Raw genomic sequence first — 24,734 nt, forward strand, 5'->3', positions numbered from 1 at the left:
GACGGCTTTGGTGCCGCGTCTCCCTGCCCCCGACACACACTTTCGGCTGGCACAGAGTGGCGGGTGGGAGCAAGAGAGGCGGTCTCGGAGGAAGAGGCAGGAGTGGAAGGGAGGAAGGCAGGCCCCGTGGGGAGGTGACACCTCATTACCATAAGATACACGGCCAGCTGGCTACTGGGCTGGAGCCTGTGCGCCAATGGGGACGAGGCTGCTTAACGAGATGCCCTTTTCAAAACGTCATCCTAATCTTGTATTAGTTTAAGAAAGAAAACGGGGAGAGGAGCATGGAACTCAAGGGGAAGAAATTCCAGAGCACAGAGGGAGCAGGACTCCTCAAGTGACTTTCAAACTGTTCTAAAGGACAGTTTTTCCTAAACTTCAGTCTTTCCAACCATCACCCTGATTTTTACATTATCAGTATGTCAGCTGGGCTGTTACCTAACACGCTACCTTACGCCGGCTTTAAATCTGTTCACTTTTTAAATTTAGCTTCAGCTTGAGTAATGTCATCTGTGAAATCACAGCTCTGTTAGTTCAACGTGTTAGAACTTTTTCCTACTTGTCAGTAAAATGAATTCTAAACTATTAACATTTAAAAATGATTTTAGTGATAAATATTTTTATAATACTTATAAAAGTAGCTCCTCAAGTGAGAACTGCTTGTCTGTGTTACACTTAGAATCACATAGACCCTCCCGTGGAAGGAGAGCCATTACTTGGGGAAAACATAGGATGTGAGAGGGATCCACATCCAGAGGCCAGCCCCTCGCCTCTGGAAACGAGAGCACATTTGACCAGGGTGAGTGCAGGGCAGCCTCTTCCCCCAATAACTAAATCCCTTCTTTAATCAAAACTTTACATGGAACTCCATCATATTAAACGCACAGTAGCAAAGCTGCCCTGCAGAGCTGGGGGGAGCAAAGTTTCCTCCTTCACACAAACTCTCACGAAGGCCCCCAAGACGCCTCCAACAAACCCAGTTGAAAACCATTGGTGCACACCAGTGGTTCTCGAGGTGAAGCCCCAGAGCAGCAGCGGCAACAGCAACAGCAGCCAGGAACTTGTTAGAAAAATGCACATCTTCCGATGAGCTCTGAAGCCCTGGGGTCGGGCCCAGCCACCGGTTTTAAGGAGACTCTAGGTGAGTCTGAGAAGTGCTATAGCTAACCCACGAAAGCTTCCTGGAGAAGGAGCCAGGCGCAAGGGGTCTGGAAGAATTTGTGTGGGCCGGCAGGCTGGGAGAACAGCAGCGACACGCCTGGGGGACAATGAAAAGGCAGCGACCCCAGCAGAAGGTTCACGACAGAGGGTGGCTGGAGGGAAGACCAGCCAGGTTAGGACAGCAGGGACCATGGATGTCCCGGGAGCCTCAGAGTTCCCTGGAGCCAGGGCCTCCTAACATTTCTGTTCCTGGGGCTGCTGGTCATGGGTGAAGTGCAGGGGAGAGAGAGCCAGGGGCAGGGCCAGGGCCAGGGCAGCCCTCCATAAAGCCTGGGGCGTCAGACACATCTGGGCTTGGCCAAGCTACTCCACCTCTTGCCTCCGTGTTCTCCCCGGTGTGCTGGTCGTGACAGCACCACGTCCCTCCAGGGGTGTTCCTGGGGGCTGAGGGTTGAGAACGCACCTGGCAAGTGGAGCCTGTATGTGGGCAGGTGAAGGACAGAAGGTGACAGCCAGACTCTGGAGCAGCTGGGCTCTGTCCAGAGCCTGGGGACCTTCCCACGCTGATGTTGGCTGTTGGTGTGGTAGAGAGGTGTGTTGTTGGTAGGAATGTTGGGACGCTCTGCTGTTGTCTTAATCGGGGTGGGAGGAATGAATCAGGAACCCGGAGAATTGCCATCTCCAGCCCTTGTCAGGGAGTCAGGTGAGAGTTAGCCGGTGGCCCTGGGGAGACCCCCGGCCCCTTCCCTTACCCATGGGAGGAACCAAGTAAAGGCTGTTCCTGCCAGGATCCTCATGCCAAGCCTGGTGACAGATATTTAGTGCCCTTCAGCCCCAAATCCTAAAGGGCCCAAGTCTCTAAGAGTCTCATATTAAAAATGGTCTTGCGGAACTTCCCTGGTGGGCCAGTGGTTAAGATTCCGAGCTTCCGGTGCAGGGGGCGGGTTTGATCCCTGATCGGGGAACTAAGACACCACATGCCATGCAGCGCAGCCAAAAAAAAAATGGTTTTACATCCAAATACTTTTCTCTAGGCAGCCCTGCTTTTGCCCCAACACTGCACGCTTTCACTCACCTCAGAAACGTCTCTCAGGCATTGTTACTGAATCAGGGCCAGGTGCTTGCTGCTCAAAAATCAACACTCGAGAGAGGCAAATGTTGGTAGAAAGGAAAGTTGCTTTTAATCCGAATGCTGGCAATCTGGGGAGATGGTGGACTCAGTGTCCCCCCAAAACCACATCTGAAGATTCCGCTTGGCCGTGAAAGTTTTCAAAGGGAGAAACAGAAGCAGTCTCAGGTAATCATTGAGACGGTGTGTGTGTGGTGGTGGGGGGTGGTCACAGTCATCACCATCTCCTACTGTGTACAGGCTTGTCGACTTCTTGTGATTTTTCTTTAGATGCTATCTTGCTTACACAGTTTGTGCGATTACTGAAGGGGGAAGCTAGGGAAGAGATCTGGTCATCTGTTAATTACTTATTCATTTCTACTTCTTTGATCTATGGAAAGAACCAACAGATTAGGCAAAGTATTATGCGATCAAAAGATCTGAAAGGTGTGCTAGGGATGGAGATGAGTAGAGCATGGGGGTGCAAGTTTAAGGTTAGTGACGAGACAAAGGGGGCCTCCTGCGAGAGTTCTTTCCTGCCAGAAGCTGCTTACAGCACCTCGTGTGGGTCCTGGGCTGGGTGTAGGAGCCGCAGCGTTCAGGAAAACACAATCCAGGGAGGAAGGCAGACATGTAAATAAGCAACTGTTGCCTAAGCAGGATAAAATAGGTCTCACAGGAGATGCCAGTGCATGCCGTGGGCACAGTGAAGAAGCAGCAGATGGCTGGTTCTGCTTAGAGGACCAGGAAAGGCTCCCTGGAGGAAGAGGTGATGTTTGAGCTGAGATGTGAGCTATGGCTCATGAGCATTTCCGCAGGCTCTGGGGAAGGGGAGACTCCATCGGCATGCGAGGAAGCCATGCCGGGGTTAACAGAGGGCACAGGCCCAGCTGACCAGCAGCTGGTGGGACCAGGAGGCCATCCCAGCCTCAGCATGAGATCTCCTCCTCAGTCACAGCAGCGAGCTCTGGCCTCCAAAGCCTCAGAGCCAGGGAGGCAAACCAAGGCTGATCTACTCAGGGGAGGTGGCAGCCTGCAGACTTCTGCCCACTGCGGCCCCCAGCAGGGATGTACAGACCTGGAGCAGCTGGGTTCCGTGCCCTCCTTCCTGGGGGTGCCCAGCGGGAGTCCCAGGTGGTGAGGTTCTCTTCCAGGCCCGAGGGAAATACCCAAAAACCCACCCAAGCCCTACCTGCCCCAGAATGGGGACAGACTGCACTGTTCCTCACTTCCAAGACTTGTCTGAGGAGCAAACTGCCCTGCCTCCAAGGCCCAAGGGGCTGAGTGAGCTGACAGACTTGGGGGGAGTGAGGCCCAGTAGGGAGCGGCGGGGACTGTGGTAGCCTGGGGGGTATGGCTCTAGCAGCTGCAGCTGTGTGGGAAAGAGGATGCTCAAAAGAAGCTAGAAAGTCAGGGTTTCTGTGTAAAATGCTTCAGGGTTTAAATGTTGGCCATTTTAAAACACCCCAGGAGACCTCTCTTTGGCAAGCAGTGCATGCTCCCTTTGTCTTAATTACCACAAACCCAGCCATGGCCAGGTCTTTTGCTTATCGGCAAGCCCTGGGCATGCGTCATCGCTCCTGTTTTAGAGATGAGAAACCTGATGCTCAGATGCATCCTTGGCACAGAGGCCAGGAAGTGGCAGAGCTGCGATTTAGATCCGGGCCAGGCTCCCACATGCTGGGGCATGAAAGGCGGGGCCTAGACAGGGAGTATGGCCCTCCCCCGATGGTCCAGGAGTCCGGGGTTGCTGCGGCGCCGGCCGAGGTCTCAGGCTGCTGCCTGACCTGAATCCTGGGAACTCTTTGTCTTTGTGAGGCTCTGTCGCCATCTAGTGGTCACACCTCAGCATCCAGGTGAGCGCGCCTAGTGCATGGAGGAATGACCATTCATCCCACGGTGGTGTGGGGTCCTGTGCCTTGGGAGCTTGTATTTGAGTCCTGCTTCTACCAGCCCCACTTTAAGACTTCAAACTAGACATAGTCTCTGAGCCTTAGGTCTCATTTCTAAAATGGAGAAAAAATGGTACATCCCACCTGGGGCTGTTAGGGTTAAATGAGAGAATGCAAGTACCCAGCCTAGTTCAGCTTTCAACACACGTCTCCTCCCCGGGCCCCCAACAATTGTCATTAAAAGCAGAAGAGAACTCTATGGGCCACTCTTAGCCAACATATGTTCTCACGCCAGTCCCAGACAGGGGCCGCCCAGCCTGGCCCTGGCACCGCCAAAGCTTCCCACTTCCCACTCGATGCTGGTTCATCGAGCTTAGAGAATAACAATGAAGACTGCCAGAGCCCCTCTCTCCCTTGAAGTATCCCTGATACTTCCCTGAGTATCTTTCCAGGAGACTAATTCCTGGGCCTTGGAACCACAGTAGGATCATCTCTTTTAAGAGTTCAGAGCAGGTTGGTTTTGAGTTTGTTTTCCTTTTCCCAATGTTTTTCTCTGTTGTAGCAGCAAAGCCATTTTTCCCATCCATACTTCAAAGGCCCAGATTTAAAATAAATCAATAAATAAAAGTAGAAAAAAAATAAAAATAAAAAAAATAAAAGTAGAAATGGAACCATTGTGATTTGCAAGGTGGTGGTAAGAAATCAGAACCTTCATCACTGCCCACACTAAACCTCCAGGGACCCCCTTTGAAAACCACCAGCTTTAGGCATTATTTCCAGGAGACCCTGGTTAGGATACGCCAGGAAGAAGGTGACCTATTAACCCACAAGCACCTACTGGCACAGACAAGGTTATGGGAAGTTTCCATTTGGAATCAAGCCTTTAATTTTTTTAATTGCGGTATAGTTGATGCGTAACATTATATTGGTTTCAGGTGTACAACGATTCGATATTTGTGTATATGGTGAAATGATCACCACAGTAATCTAGTTAACATCCATCAGCATATATAGTTATATATTTTTTTCTTGTGATGAGAACTTGTAAGATCTACCATCTTAGCAACTTTCAAATATAGAATATTATTAACTGTAGTCACCATGCTGTATATAACACCCCCAGGACTTATTTGTCTTATAGCTGGAAGTTTGTACCTTTTGACCCACTTCACCCATTTCGCCTACCCCCCCACCCCTGGCAACAACCAGTCTTTCCTCTGAATCTACAAGCTCAGGTTTTTTCATTTTGTTTTGTTTTACAATAGATTCCACATACAAGTTAGGTCATATAGTATTTGCTTTTCTCTCTCTGACTTATTTACTTAGCATAATGCCCTCAAAGTCCATTCATGTTGTCACAAATGGTAAGATCTGCTTCTTTTTCATGGCTGAATAGTATCCCATTGTACATACATATATACCACATTTTCTTTATCCATTCTTCCATCGATGGACACTTAGGTTGCTTCCATGTCTTGGCTATTATAAGTAATGTTACAATGGACGTGGAGGTGCAGATATTTAGTGAGTGTTTTTGCTTCCTTCAGATAAATACCCAGAAGTGGATCTGCTGGATCATATGGTAGTTTTAAGTTTTTGAGGAACCTTTATACTGTTTTCCATAGTGGCTGCACCAACTTACATTCCCTCTAATAGTGCACAAGAGTTCCCTTTTCTCCACATCCTCATGAACACTTGTTATCTCTTCTCCTTTTAATAGTAGCCATTCTAACAGGTGTGAGGTGACGTCTCATTGTGATTGTGATGTACACTTCCCTGACACTTAGTGTTGCTGAGCACATTTTGGACATCTCTATGAATTCTTTGGGAAAATGTTGATTCAAATCTTCTGCCCATTTTTTTAATCAGTTTGTTTGGGTTTTTGCTGTTGAGATGTATGAGTTCTTTATATATTTTGGATATTAATCCCTTATCAGATATATGATTTGCAGATACTTTCTCCCATTTACTAGGTTACCTTTTCATTTTGTTGATGATTTCCTTTGCTGCCCAGAAGGTTTTCAGTGTGGTGTAGTCCCACTTATTTTGTTTTTTGTGCTTTTTGGTGTCAAATCCAAAAAATCATCACCAAGACAATGTCAAGGAGCGTACCACCTATGTTTTCTTCTAGGAGTTTTATGGTTTCAGGTCTTATGTTCAAGTCCTTAATCCATTTTGAGTTAATTTTTGTAGATAGTGTAAGATAGTGGTACCGTCTCGTACTTTTGTATGTGGCTGCCCACTTTTCTCAGCACCATTTGTTGAAGAGAGACTGTCCTTTCTGCTTTTTATATTCTTGGCTACTTTGTTGTAAATTAATTGACCACATATGCATGAGTTTATTTCTGCACTCTCTATTCAGTTCCATTGATCTATGTGTCGGTTTTTATGCCAGTATCACACTATTTTGATTACTATGGTTTTGTAATATATATAGTTTGAAATCAGGGAGAGTGATTCCTCCAGCTTTTTCTTTCTCAAGATTGCTTTGGCTATTCAGTCTTTTATGGTTTCATACAAATTTTAGGATTGTTCTATTCCTGTGAAAAATGCCACTGGACTTTTGATAGGGATTGCACTTCATTTGTAGACTGCTTTGGGTAGTATGAACATTTTAACACTACTGATTCTTCCAATCCATGAGCACTGAACATCTTTCCATTTATTTTTGTCTCCTTCACTTTCTTTCATCAATGTCTTAACAGTTTTAATTGTACAGGTTTTATACCTCCTCAGTTAATTTTTTCTAAGTATTTTCTTCTTTTTGATGTGATTGTAAATGGGATTGTTTTCTTAATTGCTCTTTCTGATAGTTCACTATTAGTGTATAGAAATGCAACTGATTTTTTTTTTGCTTTTCTTAACTGAAGTATTGTTGATTTACAGTGTTGTGTTAGTTTCCGGTGTACAGCAAAGTGATTCAGTTATGTGTGTGTATATGTGTGTGTGTCTGTGTGTGTGTATATAAATATATATATATTCTTTTTCAGATTCTTTTCCCAGATAGGTTATTATAAAATATTAAGTATAGTTCCGTGTGCTATACAGTAGATCCTTGTTATTTATCTATTTTATATATATATATAGTAGTGTGTATATATTACTCCCAAATTCCTACTTTATCCCTCCCCTGCACCCTTCCCCTTTGGTAACCATAAGTTTGTTTTCTATGCCTGTGAGTCTGTTTCTGTTTTGTAAATAAGTTCATTTCTGTCATTTTTTTTAGATTCCACATATAAATGATAGCATGATATTTGTCTTTCCCTGTCTGATGTACTTCACTTACAGTGATAATCTCCAGGTCCATCCATATTGCTGCAATTGGGATTATTTCATTCTTTTTTATGGCTGAGTAGTATTCCATTGTATATATGTACCACATCTTTATCCATTCATCTGCTGATGGACATTTAGGTTGCTTCCATGTCTTGGCTATTGTGAATAGCACTGCAATGAACACTGGGGCTGCAGTGAACATGTATCTTTTTGAGTTATGGTTTTCACCGGATATATACCCAGGAGTGGGATTGCAGGATCATATGGCAGTCCTAATTTTAGTTTTTTAAGGAAACTCCAAACTGTTCTCCATAGTGGCTGTACCAAGTTACGTACCCACCAACAGTATAGAAGGGTTCCCTTTTCTCCACACCCTCTCCAGTATTTATTATTTGTGGACTTTTCGATGATGGCCATTCTGACTGGTGTGAGGTGATACTTCATCAGAGTTTTGATTTGCATTTCTCTAATAATTAGCAACGTTGAACATCTTTTCATGTGCCTTTTGGCCATCTGTATGTCTTCTTTGGAGAAATGTCTATTTAGGTCCTCTGCCCATTTTTCGGTTGGGTTATTTGTATTTTTGATATTGAACTGTATGAGCTGTTTGTGTATTTTTGAGATTAATCCCTTGTCAGTTGCATCGTATGCAAATATTTTCTCCCATTCTGTGGGTTGTCTTTTTATTTTGTTTATGGTTTCCTTTGCTGTGCAAAAGCTTTTAAGTTTAATTAGGTCTCATTTGTTTATTTTTGGGTTTATTTTCATTACTCTAGGAGACTGCTCCAAAAAGATATTGCTGCTATTTATGTCAAAGAGTGTCCTGCCTATGTTTTCCTCTAGGAGTTTTATAGTATCCAGTCTTACACTTCAGTCTTTAATCCGTTTTGAGTTTATTTTTGGGTATGGTGCTAGAGAATGTTCTAATTTCATTTTTTTTTACAAGTGGCTCGTTTTCCCAGCACCACTTACTTAAGAGACTGTCTTTTCTCCACTGTATATTCTTGCCTCCTTTCTTGTAGATGAATTGACCATAGGTACGTGGGTTTATCTCTGAGCTTTCTATCATGTTCCACTGATCTATAAGTCTGTCTTTGTGCCAGTAGAGTACTGTTTTGATGACTGTAGCTTTGTAGTATAGTCTGAAGTCAGGGAGCCTGATTGCTCCAGTTCCATTTTTCTTTCTCAAGGTTGTTTTGCTATTCAGGAGCTTTTGTGTTTCCATACAAATTTTTAAATTTTTTGTTCTAGTTCTGTGAAAAATGCCATTGGTAATTTGATAGGAATTGCACTGAATCTGTAGATTGCTTTGGGTAGTATAGTCATTTTCACAAAGTTGATTCTTCCAATCCAAGAACATGGTATATCTCTCCATCTGTTTGTGTCATCTTTGATTTCTTCCATCAGCATCTTATAGTTTTTGGAGTACAGGTCTTTTGTCTCCTTAGGTAGGTTTATTCCTAGTTATTTTATTCTTTTTAATGTGATGGTAAATGGGATTGTTCCCTTAATTTCTCTCTCTGATCTTTTGTTTTTACTGTATAGAAATGCCACAGACTTCTGTGTATTAATTTTGTATCCTGCAACTTTACTGAATTCACTGATGAACTCTAGTAGATTTCTGGTAGCATCTTTAGGGTTCTCTATGTATAGTATCATGTCATCTGTAAACAGTGACAGTTTTACTTCTTTTCCAATTTGGATCCCTTTTATTTCTTTTTCTTCTCTGATTGCTGTGGCTATCTATGTTGAATAAAATTGCTGAAAGGGGCTTCCCTGGAGGTCCAGTGGTTAGCATGCCACACTTCCACTGCAGGGGACATGGGTTCAATCCCTGGTCAGGGAACTAAGATCCCGCATGTCATGCTACGTGGCCAAAAAAAAAAAAAGAGAGAAAGAGAAGAAAAAAAGTGGTGAGAGGGGACATCCTTGTCTTGTTCCTGATCTTAGAAGAAATGCTTTCAGCCTTTCACCATTGAGTCTGATGTTAGCTGTGGGTTTGTCACGTAGGGCCTTTATTATGTTGAGGCCCCTATAGTTTCCCTCTATGCCTACTTTCTAGAGAGTTTTTATCATAAATAGGTGTTAAATTTTTTTCAGAAGCTTTCTCTGTATCTTCTGAGATGATCACATGGTTTTTATTCTTCAGTTTGTTAATGTGGTGTATCACACTGATCGATTTGCAGATACTGAAAACTCCCTGCACCCCTGGGATAAATGCCACTTGATCATGGTGGGATTTATCCCACCATGTATCATGGTATATGATACTTTCAGTGTATTGTTGGATTCAGTTTGCTAGTATTTTGTTGAGGATTTTTGCATCTATGTTCATCAATGATATTGGTCTGTAATTTTCTTTTTTTGTGGTATATTTGTCTGGTTTTGGTATCAGGGTGATGGTGGCCTCATAGAATGAGGTTGGAAGTGTTCTTTCCTCTGCAGTATTTTGTAGTAGTTTCAGAAGGATAGGTGTTAACTCGTCTCTAAATGTTTTGTAGGATTTGCCTGTGAAGCCGTCTCAACTTGTGCTTTTGTTTGTTGGGGGCTTTTTAATCACAGATTCAATTTCAGTACTTGTAATTGGTCTGTTCATATTTTCTATATCTTCCAGGTTCAATCTTGGGAGATTGTACCTTTCTAAGAATTTCTACATTTCTTCCAGGTTGTCCATTTTATTGGCATATAGTTGCCTGCAGTAGTCTCTTACGGTGCTTTGTATTTTTGTCGTGTCAGTTGTAACTTCTTTTTCATTTTTGGTTTTTTTTAATATAAATTTATTTAATTTATTTTTGGCTGTGTTGGGTCTTCATTGCTGCGCATGAGCTTTCTCTAGTTGTGGTGAGTGGGAGCTACTTACTTCGTTGCAGCACATGGGCTTCTCACTGCAGTGTCTTCTCTTGTTGCAGAGCATGGGCTCTAGGCGCACAGGCTTCAATAGTTGTGGCAGGCAGGCTCAGTAGTTGTGGTGCACAGGTTTAGTTGCTCCGTGACATGTGGGATCTTCCTGGACCCGGGATCAAACTCATATCCCCTTCATTGGCAGGTGGATTCTTTTTTTTTTAATTTATTTATTTTTGGCTGCAATGGGTCTTCGTTGTTGTCTATGGGCTTTCTCCAGTTGCAGTGAGCGGGGGGCTACTCTTCGTTGTGGTGCGTGGGCTTCTCACTGCAGTAGCTTCTCTTGTTGCAGAGCACAGGCTCTAGGCACGTGGGCTGCAGTAGTTGTGGCACGTGGGCTCAGTAGTTGTGGCTTGTGGGCTCTAGAGCTCAGGCTCAGTAGTTGTGGTGCACAGGTTTAGTTGCTCCACGGCATGTGGGATCTTCCCGGACCAGGGCTCGAACCCATATCCCTTGTATTGGCAGGTGGATTCTTAACCACTGTGCAACCAGGGAAGCCTGGCATGCGGATTCTTAACCACTGCGCCACCTGGGAAGCCCCCATTTCTGAGTTTATTGATTTGGGCCCTCTCCCTTTTCTTCTTGACGAGTCTTGCTAAAGGTTTATCAATTTTGTTTTTCTTTTCAAAGAACCAGCTTTTAGTTTCATTGATCTTTTCTATTGTTTTCTTATTGTCTGTTTCATTTATTTCTCCTCTGATCTTTATGATTGCTTTCCTTCTACTAACTTTGGTTTTGTTTGTTCTTTCTCTAGTTGCTTTAGGTGTAAGGTTAGGTTGTTTGAGATATTTCTTGTTTCCTGAGGTAAATCTGTATCGCTATAAACTTCCCTCTTAGAACTGCATTCCATAGGTTTGTTGCATTCCATAGGTTTGGGATCATCGTGCTTTTCTTTTCTGTTGTCTCTAGGTATTTTTTTATTTCTTCAGTGATCCATTCTTTTTTGTTTTTAATAGATCTTTATTGGAGTATAATTGCCTCACAATACTGTGTTAGTTTCTGTTGTACACCAAAGTGAAACAGCCATATGCATACATATGTACCCATATCCCCTCCCTCTTGAGTCTCCCTCTCATCCTCCCTATCCCACCCCTCTAGGTGGTCACAAAGCACCGAGCTGACCTCCCTGTGCTATGCGGCTGCTTCCCACCAGCCAACTGTTTTACAGTCGGTCGTGTATGTGTGTCGCTGCTACTAACACTTCGCCCCAGCTTCCCCTTCCCCCCACTGTGTCCTGAAGTCCATTCTCTATGTCTACGTCTTTATTCCTGCCCTGCCACTAGGTTCATCAGTACCTTTTTTTTTTTTAGATTCCATATATATGCATTAGTGTACAGTATTTTTCTCTTTCTGACTTACTTCACTCTGTATGACAGACTCTAGGTCCATCCACCTCACTACAAATAACTCAGTTTCGTAACTTTTTAAGGCTGAATAATATTCCATTATATATACGTGCCATATCTTCTTTATCCATTCATCTGACAATGGACATTTAGGTTGGCTACATGTCCTGACTATTGTAAACAGTGCTGCAATGAACATTGTGGTACATGACTCTTTTTGAATTATGGTTTTCTCAGGGTATATGCCCAGCAGTGGGATTACTGGGTCCTATCGTAGTTCTATTTTTAGTTTTTTAAGGAACCTCTGTACTGTATTCCATAGTGGTTGTATCAATTTATATTCCCACCAACAGTGCAGGAGTGTGCCCTTTTCACCACACCCTTTCCAGAATTTATTGTTTGTAGATTTTTTGAAATTGGCCATTCTGACCAGTGTGAGGTGATACCTCATTGTAGTTTTGATTTGCATTTCTCTAATAACTAGTGATGTTGAACATCTATGCATGTGCCTCTTGGCCATCTGTATGTCTTCCTTGGTGAAATGTCTCTTTAGGTCTTCTGCCCATTTTTTAACTGGATTGTTTGTTTTTTTTTGAAGTTGAGCTCCATGAGTTGTTTGTATATTTTGGAGATTAATCCTTTATCTGTTGTTTCATTTGCAAATATTTTCTCCCATTCTGAGAGTTGTCTTTTTGTCTTCTTTATGGTTTCCTTTGCTGTGCAAAGCTTTTAAGTTTAATTAAGTCACATTTTTTTGTTTGTTTTTATTTCCATTACTCTGGAAGGTGGGTCAAAAAAGATCTTGCTGTGGTTTATGTCAAAGTGTATTCTTCCTATGTTTCCCTCTAAGAGTTTTATAGTGTCTGGTCTTACATTTAGGTCTTTAATCCATTTTGAGTTTATTTTTGCGTATGATGTTAGGGAGTGTTCTAGTTTCATTCTTTTACATGTTGCTGTCCAGTTTTCCCAGCACCACTTACAGAAGAGGTTGTCTTTTCTCCATTGTATGTTCTTGCCTCTTTTGTCATAAATTAGTTGACCATATGTACGTGGGTTTATCTCTGGGCATTCTATCCTGTACCGTTGATCTATATTTCTGATTTTGTGCCAGTACCACACTGTCTTGATTACTGTAGCTTTGTGTTATAGTTTGAAGTCGGGGAGCCTGATTCCTCCAACTCTGTTTTTCTTTCTCAGGATTGCTTTGGCTATGTGGGGTCTGTTGTGTTTCCATACGAATTGTAAAATTTTTTGTTCTAATTCTGTGAAGAGTGTCATTGGTAGTTTGATAGAGATTGCACTGAATCTGTAGATTGCTTTGGGTAGTATAGTCATTTTCACAGTACTGCTTCTTCCAATCCAAGAACATGGTATATTTCTCCATCTGTTTATGTCACCTTTGATTTCTTTCATCAGTGTTTTATAGTTTTCTGAGTACAAGTCTTTCACCTCCTTAGGCAGGTTTATTCTTAGGTATTTTATTCTTTTTGTTGCGATGGTAAATGAGAGTGTTTCCTTAATTTCTCTTTCTGATTTTTCGTTGTTGGTGTATAGGAATGCCAGAGATTTCTGTGCATTAGTTTTATATCCTGCAGCTTTACCAAATTCACTGATTAGCCCTAGTAGTTTTCTGGCGGCATCTTTAGGATTCTCTATGATAGTATCATGTCATTTGCAAACACTGAGAGTTTTACTTCTTCTTTTCCAATTGTATTTCTTTTATTTCATTTTCTTCTCTGATTGCCATGGCAAGGACTTCCAAAACTATGTTGAATAAGAGTGGTGAGAGGGGATATCCTTGTCTTGTTCCTGATCTTAGAGGAAAATGCTTTCAGTTTTTCACCATTGAGTATGATGCTTGCTGTGGGTTTGTCATATATGACCTTTATTGTGTTGAGTAGGTTCCCTCTATGCCCGCTTTCTAGAGGGTTTTGTTTTTCATCATAAATGGGTGTTGAATTTTGTCAAAAGCTTTTTCTGCATCTATTGAGATGATCATATGGTTTTTCTTCTTCAATTTGTTAATATTGTGTATCACATTGATTGATTTGCGTATATTGAAGAATCCTTGCATCCCTGGGATAAATCCCACTTGATCATGGTGTATGATCCTTTTAATGTGTTGTTGGATTCTGTTTTCTAGTATTTTGTTAAGGATTTTTGCATCTCTGTTCATCAGTGATATTGGTCTATAATTTTCTTTTTTCGTGATACCTTTTTCTGGCTTTGGTATCACGGTGATGGTGGCTTCATAGGATGAATTTGGAAGTGTTTCAACCTCTGCAGTTTTTTGGAAGAGTTTGAGAAGGATTGGTGTTAGCTCTTCTCTAAATGTTTGATAGAATTCGCCTGTAAAGCCATCTGGCCTGAGACGTTTGTTTGTTGGAAGATTTTTAATTATGGTTTCAATTTCATTACTTGTGATATGTCTGTTTATATTTCCTAATTCTTCCTGGTTCAGTCTTGGTAAATTGTACCTTTCCAAGAATTTGTCCATTTCCTCATGGTTGTCAATTATATTGGCATATAGTTGTTTGTAGTAGTCTCTTATAGTCCTTTGTATTTCTGCAGTGTCAGTTGTGATTTCTCCTTTTTCATTTCTAATTTTATTGATTTGCATCCTCTCCCTTTTTTTCTTGATGAGTCTGGCTAAGGGTTTATCAATTTTCTTTATCTTCTCATACAACCAGCTTTTAGTTTTGCTGATCTTCGCTATTGTTTTCTTTGTTTCTATTTCATTTATTTCTGCTCTGATCCTTATGATTTCTTTCCTCCTACTGACTCTGGGTTTTCTTTGTTGTTCTTTCTCTAGTTGTTTTATGTGTAGGGTTAGATTGTTTGAGATGTTTCTTGTTTCTTGAGGTGAGATTGAATTGCTATAAACTTCCCTCTTAGAACTGCCTTTGCTGCATGCGATAGGTTTTGGGTTGTCATGTTTTCATTGTCATTTGTTTCTATGTATTTTTTTATTCCTTCTTTGATTTCTTCAGTGATCTCTTGGTTATTTAGTAGTGCACTGTTTAGCCTCCATGTATTTGTGTTTTCCACATTTTTTTTTCCTGTAATTGATTTCCAGTCTCATAGCATTGTGGTCAGAAAAGATGCTTGAAACAATTTCAATTTTCTTAAATTTTCCGAGGCTTGATCTGTGACTCAAGATGTGATCTATCCTGGAGAATGTTCCGTGTGCACTTGAGAAGAAAGTGTATTCTGCCACTTTGGGGTGGAATGTTCTATAAATATCAGTTACACCTATCTGGTCTGTTGTGTCACTCAGAGCTTGTGTTTCCTTATTAATTTTCTGTCTGGATGATCTGTCCATTGGTGTGAGGTGTTAACGTCCCCCACTATAATTGTGTTTCTGTTGATTTCCCCTTTTATAGCTCTTAGCGTTTGCCTTATGTATTGAGGTGCTCCTATGTTGGGTGCATAAACACTTATAATTGTTATTTCTTCTTGGATTGATCCTTTGATCAGTGTGTAGCATCCCTCATTATCTCTTGTCAGAGTCTTTAAAGTCTATTTTATCTGATACAAGTATTGCTACTCCAGGTTTCTTTTGATTACCATTTGCATGGAATATCTTTTTCCATCCCTTCACTTTCAATCTGTATGTGTCCCTTGGTCTGAAGTGGGTCTCTTGTAGACAGCATATACATGGGTCTTGTTTTTGTATCCATTCAGCCAGTCCGTGTCTTTAGGTTAAGGAATTTAATCCATTCACATTCAAGGTTATTATTGATATGTATGTTCCTATTACCATTTTCTTAATTGTTTGGGGTTTGTTTTTGTGGGTCTTTTTCTTCTCTTGTGTTTCCTGCCTAGAGGAGTTTCTTTAGCATTTGTTGTAAAGCTGGTTTGGTGGTGCTGAATTCTTTTAGCTTTTGCTTGTCTGAAAAGCTTTTGATTTTTCCATCAAATCTGAATGAGATCCTGGCTGGGTAGAGTAATCTTGGTTGTAGGTTTTTCTTTTTCATCACTTTAAGTATATCCTGCCACTCCCTTCTGGCCTGCAGAGTTTCTGCTGAAAAATCAGCTGATAACCTTATGGGGATTCCTTTGTATGTTATTTTTTGTTTTTCCCTTGCTGCTTTTAATATTTTTTCTTTGAACTTAATTTTTGTTAGTTTGATTAATGTGTGTCTTGGTGTGTTTTTCCTAGGGTTTATCCTGTATGGGACTCTCTGTGCTTCTTGGACTTAGGTGACTATTTCCTTTCCCATGTTAGGGAAGTTTTCAACTATAATCTCTTCAAATATTTTCTCAGACCCTTTCTTTTTCTCTTCTTCTGGGACCCCTATATTCAAATGTTGGTACGTTTAGTGTTGTCCCAGAAGTCTCTGAGACTGTCTTCAATTCTTTTCATTCTTTTTTCTTTATTCTGCTCCTTGGCAGTTATTTCCACCATTCTGTCCTCCAGCTCACTTATTAGTTCTTCTGCCTGTGTTTCCTGAGTGATTTTCTGTCTGGATCATCTGTCCATTGGTGTAAGAGGGGTAATGCAACTGATTTTTATATATTAATTTTGTATCTAGCAACTCTACTTAATTTGTTAGTTCCAACAGTTTTTTAGTGGAAACTTTAGGTTTTTCTATATATAACATCATGTCATCTGCAAATAGTGACAGTTCTACTTCTTACTTTCCAATGTGTATGCCTTTTTTTTTTTCTTTCCTAATTGCTCAGGCTGGGACTTCCAATACTTTGTTGAATATAAATGGCAAGAGTGGGCATCCTTGTCTTGTTTCTGATTTTAAAAGAAAAGCTTTCAGTTTTCACCACTGAATATAATGTTAGGTGTGGGCTTGTTACATATGGCCTTTATTTGGTTGAGTTTGTTCTATGCCTATATTGTTAAGAGTTTTCATCATAAATGGATATTGAATTTTGTCAAATGATTTTTCTGCATTTATTGAGACGATCACATGATTTTGATCCTTCATTTTGTTAAGTTGGTGTATCACACTGATTGAATTTGTGATTTTGAGCCACTCTTGCATCCCTGGAATACACCCCACTTAATCAAGGTATATGACCTTTTTAATGTATTATTGAATTAGGTTTGCTAATATTAAGAATTTTTGCATCTATGTTCATCAGGGATATTGGCCTGTAATTTTCTTTTCTTGTGGCATTCTTGTCTGGTTTTAGTATCAAGATGATGCTGACCTTGTAAAATGAATTTGGAAGTGTTCCTTCCTATTTTTTGTAAGAGTTTGAGAAGGATTGTTATTAAGCCTTCTTTAAATGTTTCGTACAATTCACCAGTGAACCCATCCAGTCCTAGACTTCTGTTTGTTGGGAGGTTTTTGACAGCTGATTCCATACCCTTAGAGGCATACCTCGTTTTACTGCACCTTGCTATATTATGCTTCACAGATACTGTATTATTTACAAACTGAAAGTTTGTGGCAACTCTGTGTCAAGTCTGTTGGTGCCATTTTTCCAACAGCATTTGCTCACTTCATGTCTGTGTGTCATGTTTTGATAATTCTCATAATATTTCAACCTTTTTCACTATTACAGTATTTATTATGGTGATCTGTGATCAGTGATCTTTGATGTTATTATTGCAAAACGATTATGCCTCCCTGAAGGCTCAGGTGACAGTCAGCATTTTTTAGCAATAATGTATTTTTAAGTTAAGGTATGTACATTGTTTTTTAGACAAAATGCTATTGCACCCTTAATAGAGTACACTGTAGTATAAACATAACTTTTATGTGCACTGGGAAACCAGAAAATTCATGTGACTTGCTTCATCAGGTGGTCTGGAACTGAACCCACAGTATCTCCAAGGTATGCGTGTATATCTATGGAGATAAATAAGATAGATGAAATGAATTATAAAGCAAATGGGACTCACTGGAGAATCTATAGGTGTAACAGGTAATAGGAGTTCTCTGTACTGTTTTTATTTTTGTGATTTATGTTGTTTGAAATTATTTCCAAATAAAAAACAAAACAAAATGCAAGGGATACTAGTCAAGTTCACAGCCCAGTGCAGGCTGTGGAAGGCACTCAGCAAACCCTCTGTCTCTCCCGCTTCTCTCCTGCTCAGCGTGGAGACCGTGAATGACGGGCAGTTTCACAGTGTGGAGCTGGTGACGCTAAACCAGACCCTGAACCTGGTGGTGGACAAAGGAGCCCCCAAAAGCCTGGGAAAGCTCCAGAAGCAGCCAACAGTGAGCATCAACAGCCCCCTCTACCTTGGAGGTAAAGCCCCATCCCCTCCCACCCCAAACACCTCCACCTCCCCCCTGTGCTCAGGCACCCACCCCCAGGCCAACTGGTGGGGCTCGCTGCTCTCATCTCAGCACCCACTGCCAAAGCTAATCAAGGAAGGCTTCCTGGAGGAAGTGACAACCAAGCTGCTCCCTAAAGTGTGAATAGTTAGCCAGATCATGGGGAGGAGATGAGGAAAGGAAAGAGAGCAGGGTTCCTTCTGAGAAACTACAGGTTTTTTAGGGAGGATGGTAGAAGGTGAAGATGGAATGGGGAGGGAGGAGATGGAGACAGGGGCCAGCCCCTTCAGATACAGGGGCTTCCCTCTGCTCTGCCACCCCCTCAGATGCTGTGAGTCTCAGCTGATATATGTAGAGGAGTAGGTTTGCTGTTACGGTCATTCAAAGGCCAAAGAGAGAAGGGGCTACCAGTCTGGCAGAGCAGGGGCCTGAAACCCAGCCTTGGGCCAGTAGTTCTCAAAGGGTTATGTGCAAAAAAAATAAAAAGTAAAAAAAAGGCATCAGAGCAGCTTGTTCAACATGGAGATTCCCAAGACTTCTCCCAAGGAGTCCACCTCTGAGGGCTGGAATGCGGGCAAGCAGGGTGGGCAGGGGAGTGTCTTCAGGTTGCTGTCCTGGCGTCCCTCCCGCAGGCATCCCCACCTCCACGGGCCTCTCGGCCTTGCGCCAGGGCGTGGACCGGCCGCTGGGCGGCTTCCACGGCTGCATCCACGAGGTGCGCATCAACAACGAGCTGCAGGACTTCAAGGCCCTCCCGCCGCAGGCCCTGGGCGTCTCGCCAGGCTGCAAGTCCTGCAGCGTGTGCAGGCATGGCCTGTGCCGTGCCGTGGAGAAGGACAGCGTGGTGTGCGAGTGCCACCCAGGCTGGACCGGCCTGCTGTGCGACCAGGAGGCCCGCGACCCCTGCCTTGGCCACAGGTCGGTGTCCCTCCCCCTCTGCCCCGCCCGGGAAGTGGGCACTGATGGAAGCTGGAGGGACTGCAGTCAGACTGTAGACAGGGGCTGCTTAGAAGGTCAGGGGCTTCACACATCCAAACAGCAGGTCTTGCTCAGAGGCGACATCCGTGTGCCAGAGCCTAGCTGAGAAACACTTGTCAAGTGGCCTTCAGAAGTCGAAAGGGGCACCCGTGTGCATGCACCTTGGCAAGTGGGTGCATTTCGGCCCGACTCGACTCCCCACTCATTGGTACCCTATGAGGGCACCAGGGGTATATAACCACGCACAGCCAAATCATTTCGTGGCTCTGGCATTCATCGTGCATCAAAATACTTACTGAGGGCCTACTATGTGTCAGGGCTTGTGCTAAAAATAGGAGACCCAGCATCCTCAGTGTTCAGAAATCTGAATCAGCCAAAGATAACACCAGAGCCATGTCTAGTAATTTGCTTGGCTGAACAAGCTGGGACATGATATTGTGGATCAGGAGTGAAGGATAGCTATAAAGGGGTTGAGTTTCCTGGGTAGCTCTGGAGTGTGTGAGTGAGTGTGTGTGTATGCGTTTGACTCTGTAACGAATATGTCTGCAATGACCCCTGCCTCTGAATGTCATCCCAGTACAGAGAATGCTGCAGCACAATTAAGAATCCAGGCTTTGGCATCAGTTTCTCCATCTATGAGATGTGGATAAGACTATCTACTGCACAGGACAGCAGAGGAGAGGGGATTGTAGAAAATAAGACTGATGCTAGGTGTGAAGCACTTACCCCAATGCCTGGCACAGAGCACGTGGTAGCTGGTGGTGGTGGTAGAGATAGTAGTAATCATGTCATCAATTAAGATGGCAGAACAATTAAACTGTGTGGAGACTGCATGGGTTCTGATGTCTGTGTGTAAAACAGCCAGCCTCATCAAGCTCACAGCTGTCAGTGTCATTGAGGGATGCTCACAGCCTCCAGCTGACTGATGCTCAGCCACTGGGCTGGTGGAGGGTGGACCATGGGATGGAGAAGGCCTAAGGTCCCACAGCTCCGTGTCCCCTGGTCTGGGCTGGGGTGGACAAAGGAAGCCTCCAGCTGCACTGACTGCCTGGTTCCCCTCTCATCCTCGCCTTTGCCCCCAGCTGCAACCAGGGGAGATGCGTGGCAACTGGGACCTCATATGTGTGCAAGTGCGCCGAGGGCTACAGAGGGGCTTTGTGTGACCACAAGAATGACTCTGCCAACGCCTGCTCAGCCTTCAAGTGTCACCACGGGCAATGCCACATCTCGGATCAAGGGGAGCCCTACTGCCTGTGCCAGCCCGGCTTTAGTGGGGAACACTGTGAACAAGGTGGGTCCACTGTGCCCGTGGGGGGGGTGGGGGTCAGACTTGGACTCCACATTCAGATGGCCTAAGTTCCAGTTCTGGCTGAGCCACTTAGAGGCTGCATGACCTTCATTAAGTTACTTTCTGAGCCTCAAATTCCTTCATGTTGAATATGGGGGGGGGGCAACACTATAACTTCCTGTATCAGTTATCCATTGCTGCATAACAAATTAGCCCCAACACATAGCAGTTCAAAACCACACTAAACATGCTCCATCCCACATGGTTCCGGTGGGTCAAGCATTCAGAAACAGCTTAGCTGGATAGTTCCAGTTGGGGCCTCTGGAGGTTGCAAACCGCCAGGACTGTGTGAGCAGTCTTGTTCTTTCTCTCCTCTCCTAATTGCCGGCCCTGGAGCTGCCAGAGTGGCCCTCTGACCAGCACCACTGACTCACCTGGGAGCTTATTAGAAATGCAGACGCTGAGGCCCAGCCCAGACCTTTTGAATCTGAACCTGCATTTTTTTGTTGTTGTTGTTTTTTGGTTTTTTTGCGGTACGCGGGCCTCTCACTGTTGTGGCCTCTCCCGTTGCGGAGTACAGGCTCTGGACGCACAGGCTCAGCAGCCATGGCTCACGGGCCTAGCCGCTCTGCGGCATGTGGGATCCTCCCAGACCGGGGCACGAACCCGTGTCCCCTCCATCGGCAGGCGGATTCTCAACCACTGCGCCACCAGGGAAGCCCCGAACCTACATTTTAACAAGAGCCCTCGATGGTTCTCAATCACATTAACATTTCAGATGTTGCTCTGCAGTCTCCTCCCAAACCTCATGCCATTACTGGGTCAACCAAAGACAGTTCCTTCGTCTGATCCCATTTCAAAAACATCAAATCACTTACCTCTCTTAGTGACCCCTTTAGTGTATTAATTTGGAGGTAAGTGCAAAAAAGGAAAATTGAAATTAAATTATATTCCAGCTGAAATGGTTCTGTCTCGTCGTGGAGGTTTATTCTCCTGTATGGAAACTGAGAAGTCTTCGTCTTCCTTCCTGCCACCAGAATCCTGGGCAGGCCACCTCCTGTCACTAGAGGACTCGTTCACATTTTATACCTTGTTGAAATACCACTCTTAACCGATTATGTTAAATAATGTATTCTGAAGTAATTTCAGATCTAACAAACAGAAAAATTGCCAGAACAATATAAACAGCGTTCCCATTCCCTTCAACTGGACAGCCCAACTGTTAACATGCTGCCGAGTGTGCATTCTCCCTGCCCCGCACATCACACACACCTATTATCATTAGTCTTCTTTTGATCCTGTTAACAATCACATAATTTTAAAAACCTATATCAAGCGTAACAGAATTCACATTACATCACATTAACCACCTAAAGCTTTAAACTGCATAAAGCCCTTTTGCATTCACCATCCCTGTGATGCTCATAACAGCCCATGAAAAAGCAGGAAGAACCAGGACATGTGTCGCCATTTTCCAGACAAGGAAACTGAGGCTCAGGGGTGACAAGCCTCAGGGATCCAAGGCTGTGTGGCCGAGGATCCTAGTCCTGAATCCATTACTCTCTCTCAGTGCCTTGCTCCAGATGCTTTCCCAATGTACTGAGGACAGTAGTGGGGTCAAGGTGAAGAGTTGGGTCAGGGACCAGAGGATTAAGCAGATCCAGGGGTCCCCTCCCCTCCCCTCATTTCTACAACTTGTGGAAAAGCTCGCACACGCACGCGCGCGCACACACACACACACACACCCGCCCCCAGTCTCTGGCTCACTGACTACTGTTCCTCTTTCAGATCTCAACTCCAGCATCACTTCCCAGAGACAATCCCTGGCCCCTGGGCTAGTCAGGCTCCTTTGCCATGTAGTTTGTATAAACACATCCCATTTCTTCGTAGCATGCACCTCAGTTCATCATTACAAATGTATTTATTTAAATGACACTGTAATTAGCGTCTAGACTCTACACCAGCGGAGACAGGCTACTGAGAGTGGTGGGGACTGGGGCAAACTGGAGATCTCCTGCCCTGTCTAAAGCCCGCGGCTTCAGCCCGTCATTGCCACGCAGGGATGCAGACTCAGCTTTGCCAGAGCCCCTGGTTTTCAAAGAAACCAGAGAGCCCAATGTTTAGATGCAATCTCCTGGCATTGTGGTTTTTTTCTTTTTTTTAATGTTGGCATTTAATTTGGTTTCTAAGCATCTGTGGCACAAGCAACATAGGTCTGGGATGGGATTTAGCCCTCAGTCCCCCCAGTCTGCCACATCTAGTTTGATCTTTAAGTTCCTTAAAGGAAGGGACCGAGCCTGCTCTTGTCACCCTGCTATCCTCGGGGCTTAGTTTTAAACCTAGTATAGAGGCTGGCATGGAGAGGCACTTAGTATTTGTGGAAGAGTGAGATGGGTTATGGGCGGGTGGGCAGGGAGACGGATGGATGAGTGAATGAGTAAGTACGCACGGGCTTCGGCCCACGAGTGTCTCAGAGCAGCCTACCCCGGACAGCCACCTCCAGCCCCAATGCCCTGCCCTTACCTCTTCCGCCCTCTGCAGAGACTCCATGCCTGGGGGGGGTAGTCCGAGAGGTGATCCGCCGCCAGAAAGGTTATGCCTCGTGTGCCACGGCCTCCAAGGTGCCCGTAATGGAATGTCATGGGGGCTGCGGTCCCCAGTGCTGCCAGCCCACCCGCAGCAAGCGGCGGAAATACGTGTTCCAGTGCACAGACGGCTCCTCGTTCGTGGAAGAGGTGGAGAGACACTTAGAGTGCGGCTGCCGCGCGTGTTCCTAAGGCCCCCCGCAGCCCTTCCGCCTCCCGGACTCCAGCCGGGTGGGTGGGGACGGCCACGTGGGACCCCCCGCGAGATTCGCAGTGAAGCAGTAGAAGCTGGAGAGGAAGCAAAAGAAGAGAATATTAAGTATATTGTAAAATAAACAAAAAATAGAACTTATTTTTATTATGGAAAGTGACTATTTTCATCTCTTATTATATAAATATATCACACCATCTGAGTATATGTACCATATAGTGAGTTATTTTTACCGAGCTTTTCGTTCTGTGTTGTGTATTGGTCGTGTTTTTATAAACAGCTGTTAAAAGTTTTAAGGAAAAAGGCTAATAAAAATGTTTTAAAACGAAAACAGAACGAGAAGAGGAAAAGAGCGAAGGAGAAGGTTTTTCTTTGTTTCTTCCGATTTTTAATGACTTTTCCTTCCCTGCAAGCACCCGGCTTTTCAGTCCTGGTGGCCGAAGCCCAGGATGCCCAGTTCTTCCAGGAAAAGCCGCTGGGCACTGGCCTCCAGCTCTCCCTGGGACCCAAAGCATTGGCTCCCGCCCATGTGCCCCAGACCCCTGCAGGGTCTGAGCCCACTGCAGACCCCCTCCCCATCCCCTCCCCATCCTGGGGGCCCTTGATTCCATTACAGGACTGTCTGAACTCCGCCACAGGCTTCATCTGAGCCTGTTTTGCCAAATCTGAAAACAGATGCCCCTCTCCGGCCCCTCCCCAGGAAGGCAGTCCCCCCGCTGCTCCTCCAGGAATGCAGGGGCCACCCATCTCCTCAAGCCCCAGCACTGGCCCTTCTACTGGAAGTTCTGACCCACTCTCCTCCCTCAGCCAACCTTGTACTGGGAGGCAACACCAGGAGAGCAGGCAGCCAGGGCTGTTGGGAATGAGGAAGGCTGGAGCCAAGCCTGCCCACAGCTCTGTAGCAGCCCGACTCACTGGCAAGCTGCCATGGGGTAGCTAGCCCTCTGACACCTAAACCTCCAGGCCTCCGTCATGAGGACGAAGACCCCTTGCCCGTCTGTACCACTTTTCCGTGCATATCCGCACTGCACCTTATTCCATCCATGCGACCCCTGCCCCCGGCGAAAGGAAGCAATACAACCCCATTTCATAGATAAGGAAACTGAGGCCTCGCTCCAGCCCTGTAACTCTCCTTATGCCACATCTCTGACAAGTGAACGAGCCAAGCCTAGAGCCTAGACTCACAACTCTAGATTCCTCCTCCAGAACAGCATAAACACAGGCGATGCGGGCAGTTTATCAGAGAACTCCCACCACCAGAAAAGGAAATGGTTTTTTCTGCTATTTTTCCTGCTCTCGTTCTGCCTTGTTCTACCTCCTTGGTATCCAGAAAGATTCTAGCCTGGGCGACTTACATATCAGGGGGTGTGAGCCACGGCAGCCTGTCTGGCCCAGACTCCACTCCAGGAACTGCCGGCCCTCCTGAAGGGGACTTGCCCCTGCCTCTTCCCCACCCTCGTCTGCCCCTTTCCACCCCAGTCAGGCTAAGGCAGAGGGTCCAGGGGCTCAGCAGCTCACACCAACCCCCGTCTCGCACCCATTGCTCCCTCCCCCAGGAGCCTCCCCTGCAGAAGAGTCAGGGAGGAGAGTGTAGGGCTCAGTGGACCATCCAGCTCTGAGCATCCCCAGAGGAGCCCAGTGGTTCTCTGAGGACTGATGGCGAGCCAAAAGCTCAAAGAATTGAGAAGGGAGGAAAGAAAAGAAGATGGAGGAACAAAAGGCAAGTGGCAGATAGGAAGGCAA

At 44.6% G+C, this 24,734-nt stretch overlaps 1 protein-coding gene across 1 annotated transcript in view; it reads left to right on the top strand.

Moving 5' to 3' along the window:
* The window catches only part of SLIT3 (slit guidance ligand 3), a 624,276-nt gene extending 600,948 nt beyond the window's left edge, over positions 1 to 23,328 (top strand). The window contains exons 33-36 of the mRNA XM_081232840.1: positions 17,746 to 17,900; positions 18,562 to 18,847; positions 19,990 to 20,198; positions 22,737 to 23,328. Coding sequence (XP_081088966.1) covers positions 17,746 to 17,900; positions 18,562 to 18,847; positions 19,990 to 20,198; positions 22,737 to 22,972 — 886 coding nt within the window. The 3' untranslated portion in view covers positions 22,973 to 23,328. The remainder of the gene's footprint in view (positions 1 to 17,745; positions 17,901 to 18,561; positions 18,848 to 19,989; positions 20,199 to 22,736) is intronic.
* Positions 23,329 to 24,734: the final 1,406 nt, after the last annotated feature.

This window comes from Mesoplodon bidens (genome assembly GCF_964165515.1).
Source record: "Mesoplodon bidens genome assembly, chromosome: 4".
NCBI classification, from domain to species: domain Eukaryota; kingdom Metazoa; phylum Chordata; class Mammalia; order Artiodactyla; family Ziphiidae; genus Mesoplodon; species Mesoplodon bidens.